Source organism: Cyprinodon variegatus, unplaced genomic scaffold (assembly GCF_000732505.1).
Source record: "Cyprinodon variegatus isolate N-32 unplaced genomic scaffold, C_variegatus-1.0 Scaffold614, whole genome shotgun sequence".
Taxonomy (NCBI): Eukaryota; Metazoa; Chordata; class Actinopteri; order Cyprinodontiformes; family Cyprinodontidae; genus Cyprinodon; species Cyprinodon variegatus.
The window spans coordinates 212130-220581 of record NW_015151067.1 but is presented as its reverse complement, the minus strand read 5'-3'; the positions used below and the strand labels follow the sequence as shown (position 1 = coordinate 220581).

The window sequence follows — 8452 nt, the reverse complement described above, 5'->3', positions numbered from 1 at the left end:
AAAAATATCTGCAACAAGCTCACTGCGACACACTGCTGTGAAAGTATAACGAGCCCTTTAGACTGGGTCAGTGTTATATGATAGCAAAGAATCTCTGCATAGTTACTTACTGTAGCTCTTGTGAACCATCTGAAAAGCATACTGTACTGGGAATCCTTTGGAAAAACAGTTAGTTCTTGTTGGAAACAGCCTGTGTCAAACACATTAGTATTTGTTCAACTTTTCTGGTTAACTAATTGTAATTCAACAGTATGAATTGGTTAAGGGGTTACCTAGAGAAGCAGATCAAGGCTGTCTGTAGTAGACACCCTTACAGGAAACAAAGTAGAGCCCTTTAAATTTATAACAAAGTTAAATAAAACTCCAGCTTAAACAGGGTAGACACGCTAAAAGACGAGTATGTCTAGATGGGACAGAAATTGTTCAATTTAAAAATATGTTTGGGAAAAAATGCTTATGTTTAATCAGCAGTTGATGCTTAGAAAATTGGAAGTCTACCATCGTAAAACTGCTCCTGATTCTGCTCTGTTTTCTTAATGGGAACATTGTTCAATGAGCAGTTGCAGAAGAGCTTTTTTAATCAAATTTTAATTGCTGCTTTGTAAAACCAGAAAAGTGCAAATGCAATCATACAACAGGGATACTAAATATGGTCCCACACATTATTTTCTCCTTTCCACTCCTCATTCCACTCCATTGGCATTAGCAGCAGCTTTCTCACCGGTGACTCACCACTCATTAGTCAGGTGAGATCGTTCACTAAGCTGATGAACTTCAAAAGAGTCTGGATGTAGCTCTCATGTGGAAACAGATTAATTCAAGGTCAATATGTTGGGTTTCTTTTCTACTCTCTTCCACAGGGACGTACGTGACGCAGGTAACAGCCACAGACGCAGATGACCCAACCTACGGAAACAGCGCCAGAGTCGTATACAGCATCCTTCATGGTCAACCGTACTTTTCCGTTGACCCTAAAACAGGTAAACAAACACTTATTGAGAAATGTACATATAGGGTTTTCGTTGGGTTTTGAAGAGAAACTGTTTTCTAAATTCTATCGATATTAGCTACATATTCCAAAAATGAAAGAAAGCAGAAAAATAAAAAAGTTATGCATAAATGCTTTAACTGAAAAAAAAAGACTGAGATTTGAATACCAAGGGTATAGGTAAAAGAAAAAGAATAAAACAAAACAAAATTTGGAAATACAGCTTAAAGCTTTCTGACTTTTGTTTCAAAAAGTAAGCCATAACTGGAAAAGCAATAACACTTGAAATCTCATTAAATAAAGGCAACATATATATGGAGCACAACAAAAAACAAGAAATCAGCTGAAATAGGCCAGGACACAATTAAGAGTTAACAAAGAAAGCTAATGTGAGATTAGCATGCTAATAGTAACACTCACAGCTAATTACTGTGATTTTCAGACTTGTTTAAAATGCCCATGCACGGCAACTCCCTAGATGTCGACTGTTATGCAGATCATCTTATCTTCTGTCTGAACAGCAGGATTTATAGATAATTAAGTAAATGGATTCTCAAACTAAATGTTATATATTTGCTTTAGAAAATATGTCAAAGTTGTCCACCCATTAGAGAGTAGATAAAGTAGAAACAAATTAGGTATGGGCAGAATAGGAATTGCAATGATTGTCTTTGTCAGAGGAAAGTTGGCGATTTTTTCAGCATAATACTTGGAAAGTATAGTCAGAAAATTCAAAGCACACATTATTTATTTAAGTCTTAACATTTCTGCATACCATAAAGAGACAGTATTTATCAGCATAAATATTATTCAAAGATTACCTAAACTTAGGCAAGGCAAGGCAAGGCAAATTTCTTTGTATAGCACAATTCAGTACAAAGACAATGCAAAGTGCTTTACATGATTAAAATACAGGAAAATAAAACAGAATCAAAGTAAAATAAAAAATGCAGAAACAAAAAAGAATGTTAAAAACAGTTGGACTAAAGAAAATAAAAAAGTTGAACTAATGATGTTTCAGTTGAACTATTTAACTAGAACAGTCGAAGGCAATCCTAAACAAATGTGTTTTTAGTCTTGATTTAAAGGAACTCAGGCTTTCCGCACTTTTGCAGTTTTCTGGAAGTTTGTTCCAGATAAGTGGAGCATAGGAACTAAATGCTGCTTCTCCATGTTTAGGTCTGGATCTAGGCTGGAGCCAGAAGACCTGAGTGGTCTGGAGGGTCGATATACTGATAGCAAGTCTGTGATGTATTTAGGTGCTAAGCCATTCAGAGATTTATAGACTAACAGAAGTATTTTAAAGTCTATTCTCTGAGATACAGGGAGCCAGTGTAAGGACTTTGGAACTGGGGTGATGTGCTCTACTTTCTTAGTCTTAGTGAGGACACGGGCAGCAGCTTTCTGGATCAGCTGCAGCTGTCTGATCCACTTTTTAGGCAGACCTGTGAAAACACTGTTGTAGTAATCAATTCGACTAAAAATAAACGCTCAAATTCGTTTATCCAGATCATGCTGAGACATTAGTTCTTTTTATAAAAAAAAAAACTTACAAAACACATTTGCTATTTCAACATCATTCAGTTTTTTTCATTATTAGTGAATAATTGTCCTATATTCCTTAAGTAAAAATTGCACCATTGCTTGCATGACCAAGTTTTGGCTATAGGACAGACAGATGCACATTTGACTAAACAAAATTCTAGAACACAAAGGAGTAAGTTGTAGATTTCCAGTGACAGCGAAATCAGATTCAGTCATCAGCACTCCACTACCATGTTACACCGTCTGCATGAGATTTGATGCTGATATCTGGCACTTGACTTTCCCTAAACATGGTGTTGTACAATATGGATGGACATCTTTTTTTTAATAATAAAATAACAACTTAGTAGTACTGTCATATTGTTTTTAGGAAGAAGAGACTCTCACCTGGCAATTTGTTCAACTTTTCCAATCATCCTGTCATGAACTTCTGCTTTTAGCTCTACCCCTACAGCTCTAAAGTCAGACTTTGGGAGAAAAAAAAGGCAGAGTAACCTGACTTTGTCACATTCCATCTTATAGAAAGTAATGTCAGAACATGATGAAGTCATTTTTTTCTAATAAAAGTTTCACACTACAAAGTGATGGGTGCTGCTTTACTTGGCTGGGCAAAAAATAAAGTTTTGCTTTGCAATTTGGTCGTTGTCAACTATGGTTCTTGCTGTTCCACCAATATATGTTTCAAACAATCAGCATCGACATTTCTTCTGACCTTATCTGGGGTCTCATCCTGTAGCTTTTTTTCTTTACTGTTCAATATAATGTATTTTTTTTTCAAATAATTTTTTCACTCTGCAACATCTCTTTGCCAAGTCGATGGAAGAAACACAGTAATCCTACAGCGATCTGCTCAATGCAGATACCATGGATTTTTATACAAAGTTTAGATTTCGAAAAGGTAATTAATAATACTCATGAAGACATTAAAATAGAGAACTGCCCTAAAACATCATAATCACATATATCTATATTATGAGCTCACATATATTTATGTGAGCTCATATATTGTTAGGAGGGGCTATATCTGCTATCTACTTTGCATAGCCTCGCAGGATAGTAACCTAAACCCAAAATATTCTTTAGAAACATTGTATGATAAAATACAGTTGGACAAAAGAGTTTACCGCTGATTGTGAAAATTCTCCTACTTAGAAAGATAAGAGAGGTCAGTATTTTTTCATGACAGATAAACTTCAACAATGAGAGACAAAATAAATAAAAAATCTAAAAAATAGCCTTGTGGTATTTCTGAACAAAAAAAAATAAAGTATGGTTGAAAACAAGAAATTGTTCTCAAACAAGCAAGAAGTCTGGCCCATAATCCACCTGTAACTTATATTTTAAGAAGCTCTCCTGTCTTTAAAAAGCTAGCTGAATTAATGTCATCTGTCTGAATTAATTATGTGTATGTCCGAAGGCTTAAGGCTGATTTATACTCAGAAACCAGGTCATCTACATGTGTGTCGCAGTGAAAGCAAATGTGCCCCGCCCCTACCGCAGACACTTTAGAGCACCTCTCCAAAATTGTAGGTGACCGCAGCCAGTGCCACAGACACGAGGCCTCTGATTGGTCAAATCTACATCCGCTCTACACAACGCGTATTTCCTGTTTAGTACTTTACCAGCTTGTTTTGTTTGTATGACCGCCATTGTGGAAAATTACTCGTGAAGATGGACCAGCTGGAAGAGCGATGTTCGCGAGAAAGCTGGGACCCTTTTACCACCTGGATCCCCGCTCTTTTTCACCCATATGTCCCTCTGTTGTCGCACAAACTTGCCCCCACTTCCTCACCGCCTCTGCCGTACCTAGACCCAAAGCTAGTTTGTGATTTCCCCTCTTGCTTTGTGGCACGGAATAACATAGCACAGGCCACGCTTTAATATTTGGCATAAATCTAAATATCTGCGACGAGCTTACTGCGACACACTGCTGTGGGAGTATAACCAGCCCTTTAAACAGTACAAATCTAAACTCAACCATAGCAAAGACTTTGATGGGGCAGTATTCAAATTGCCATGTTTCGGTTTGAGGAGCAGAGATGACTGACGTATCTCTCAAACTTGTAGTCATTGGCCATTCCACCCCTGTAGCGTGGCATGCATCTGATGTTTGCACACTTTCTAAATGTCACCAGAGCGTATCGCGAGTCCTTATTTTCTGTCTGCTCCTCCAATTTCTGCTCTCCACCAGCCCTTCTTCCTTGCTGTCCCCCCCTCCCCTACCCGCTTACACACTCACAATTAATCTTTACTGATATATGTTACAGAGGGGCAGACCCAGCAGCACAGCCCTTTGTGGAGAATTAATACTATGAGGCAAAACAGACTTTTTTTTGTAACCTCGAGAACCAGAAAACATTTATTTTTTGTGCAGAGTATATAACAAGCTTTAATGCCACACTACACCATATTCTCTGAACTGACAAAGGATTTTCTCGATTTGTATATTTGGAACTGAAAGTGGAATCAACAGATTACGTTATTTTATGATTAATTTGGTGGTGATATGAGAGTAGGCCGACTAGTAATGTACCACTGTCTAATGCAGATAAATATTTAATCTCACTTTTTAATCTCCGTATTAAGGTAAACATACTATTGAGATTTTGGGCACAGCAAAAGCAGCAAATACAGAATAGAGCAAAGATCATCTTTAATATATCCAAATACATGTCTTGGTAGGACACAGTGTCATTACAGTTTAAGATCTAAGTTGAAGTCCTTAGCAGACAGCTTTAATGTCATTTAACAAGGACATAGTTCCTTTTTTCGTCTTGAATTGTTTCATAGATTATTAAACTCCAAAAACAGAGGACGTTGTTTCTGATTAATTCTAACCTGATGACCCTGACCCTGTTAGTCTGTGAAATGGAGTTGTACAAGCTCTAGACTGATTTGTAAACCTAGTTGGCTGCTGAGGTTGCTAACTTGTGGCTGGATGTTTAAGAGGTATAAGACTATAAGTTAAAAGTAATACTATGACATGGATATTTACCCATTATACATTTTTTAATTGAAGATCCATGAGACCATATTATAAATAACTACCAGTACTGGCTCATGAAATATCTTGACATTGGTATTTTGAATCGATACTAATATTGTCTAATGAAGTAATGTGATATTTGTCAGAATCTATTTTTTTCTTACATTGCTTGTAATTAATAATTGTTTGATACTCTGACTTTTTTCAGGCAGTGTTGGTTTGCTGAAATAAAGCAATGTTTTTTTTTTGTTTGTTTTGCCTCATTGACAGAATTTTCTTCTCTATCTTTTTTGTTGATAGATGATGTCAGAACCAGGTGAGAAGGGGTTGGGGTAGTTTATAGAGCGTGACTGCTCTAAATCTGAAATAACTTCATACTGCCAGAACTGTGTTGCTGTTCCCCCGCTATCTGGGGCATTTCAATGCATATGGAAATAGATTCATGCATATCACACAGCCTGATAAGGTGGAATCTTTTGCTGATCGCTCTACTCATCCCAGGGTTTTGCAGGGCACCTACTGTGATTATATTTCAAAGTGGTGGTGGGGAAAAAAAAGTCTTACTGTTAAAGCAAATGTTTGTCATGCTGGGGCTGCCACTATCTCCAAATGTGCAGAAGAATAGGAGGGCAAATACTAGGAGGTAAAAGGTGAACAAAGGGAGATGCGGGGGATGCCAACAACATGCATAAATCTGCATGCATTCTGCAAAGACCGATGACAGAGCTTTCCAAACAACCAATGTTTCACAGATTTGCGTATGGAATGAAGAGAACCCCAATGTAATTAATGGAATAGTAGCAGGGGAAAGTTTATTCCAACCTGTGCTGCATGCTTCTCTGCAGCCTGCCAACCTCCCACTGACCTCGCTATTAATCTGCAGTACAAACCCTCTCTGATCTCAGGGCCTCAGATCCTCAAGTGAATCATTATATGGCTTCAACGATGCTCCCTATTGAATGTCAAGTGTTTCCAGTTTGTAAGGTGACCTCTATTTTCGGCCTCATACTTCTGCAGCTTCATGCGGAGGAGTGAAGTTCTTTTCTAGCAATATATTGTGCAGTTTGAAGTAAATTGAGCACTTTTTCTGCTTGCCTTGTATATAACACTTGCTTTTTTTTCATGTCACTGTCACTATTTCCCACTATCTACTTATTTTTTCTTTTGTTTTGTCTTCTGTCTCTTCTACCTCTTACCTCCATAAATCTTGCTTTTATACCAGGAGTAATAAAGACGGCTTTGCCAAATATGGACAGAGAAGTAAAGGAAGAGTACCAGGTATTAATCCAAGCCAAGGACATGGGCGGCCAACTTGGAGGACTGGCTGGGACCACCATTGTCAACATTACCCTCAGTGATGTTAATGACAACCCACCCAGGTTCTCTAAAAGTAAGTGTACTTTCCAGATGGATTTTTTTTTTTCTTTTTTCTTTATCTCTTTGTTATTTTATATTTTGACTGTACACAATGGAGTGGGGGGTATAATATGTGTAGTCTGTTTAAGTTAAATTTCTACATGATGTAATAAAGAACCTTTTAATATATATATCACCTATTATCTACACCAAATACCCTGAAGCAGTTGGTTTAGAGAGCTCTCTTCATAAGCAGCAAGCTCATCTGCATTCTTCATCACATCCAGTACTTTGTTGGGTGATCCCTGGGTCCTGATTCCTCAAAATACAAAAAACTAAGTGTATTGAAGAGGTTAACAAAAATGAAAACTAGCAAATTTTCAAGGCACTTTATTAATATTTGTTTGTCTTAGTCTGTTAATGTGATTTACTTTTTCAGTGGTGTATTGTATTGCCTAGTATATGGAATAAATCATCATTAGGGGAACAAAATAATAAATAGAAGCAGAATATTTCTAACATTCTACTATATCAGTCTCTGCTACCCTCACATTGACCCATGAAAATGGAACAGGGTGTGCACCATTTAAAAATGAATAATACAAAAAAAACTATTTTTAGAAGGATTATAGAAGCAACATACCAGGTTATGACTTCTCTAACTGAAATGGTACTTAAGTTTAAAGATTTGAGAACCTTTGTGTGTTGGAATTACTTGTTATAAGATCAGCGAACTTTAGCATTCATAGAGCTGTTTTTGTCCCTGTTGAACAAAATGTGATTTTTCTATAGTAAGGCAAGGCAAGGCAAATTTATTTGTATAGCACAATTCAGTACAAAGACAATGCAAAGTGCTTTACATGATTAAAATACAGGATAAAACAGAATCAAAGCAAGTAGGAAAACATAAAAAAAATGTAGCAAATAGTAGCAAAATGTTTTTGATCCAACACCTGCCGTTCAAGGGAAAACAAATTATGATTTTATTTCTTTATTTCAACGCACCTGCAGAATCAGCTGCAGCTCTGGAGTGGGGGGTTGCAGACCACTTGCCTTGTTGAAGTCCAGATCTTAATTTGACTGAGGCTTGACATTTAATGTCCACTAACTCTTATTACCTGATCTAAAATTAGAAAAAAAGAGTCAGAGAACTTCAATAGAATAGAATAGAATAAAATAGAATAGAATTGAATAGAATCCTTCATTGTTCCACAATGGGGAGAGTATGGTGTAACAGCAGCAAAGCAAAAGGCATTATAGTAAAAAGGTCAAACAGTCGACACTTTCACACACTGTTGAATAATAAATACTGTACAGTAAGAGATAAAAATACATATCTGATGTAAATATTCTTCAGTCACTTTACAATAATAAATAACCTGAATATATAGATATATAAATACAGATATATAAGTGTGGGTGTGTGTGTGTGTTTACAGCTAATTTTGGAGACCTACACATTTCCTCCGTTTCACTATTATTTTCAGTTATATGATGTCCCATCACATAAATACCCACAAACAAAATACATTAAAGTCAGAATTTTTTGACAGCCTTCAGACAAGTTCTTGGATTAT

The 8452-nt window shown here is 36.6% G+C and overlaps 1 protein-coding gene across 1 annotated transcript in view; it reads left to right on the top strand.

Annotated features, from left to right (window-relative positions):
* The window catches only part of LOC107096317 (cadherin-12-like), a 205181-nt gene that overhangs the window by 117138 nt on the left and 79591 nt on the right, over positions 1 to 8452 (top strand). The window contains exons 4-5 of the mRNA XM_015392921.1: positions 861 to 980; positions 6742 to 6909. Coding sequence (XP_015248407.1) covers positions 861 to 980; positions 6742 to 6909 — 288 coding nt within the window. The remainder of the gene's footprint in view (positions 1 to 860; positions 981 to 6741; positions 6910 to 8452) is intronic.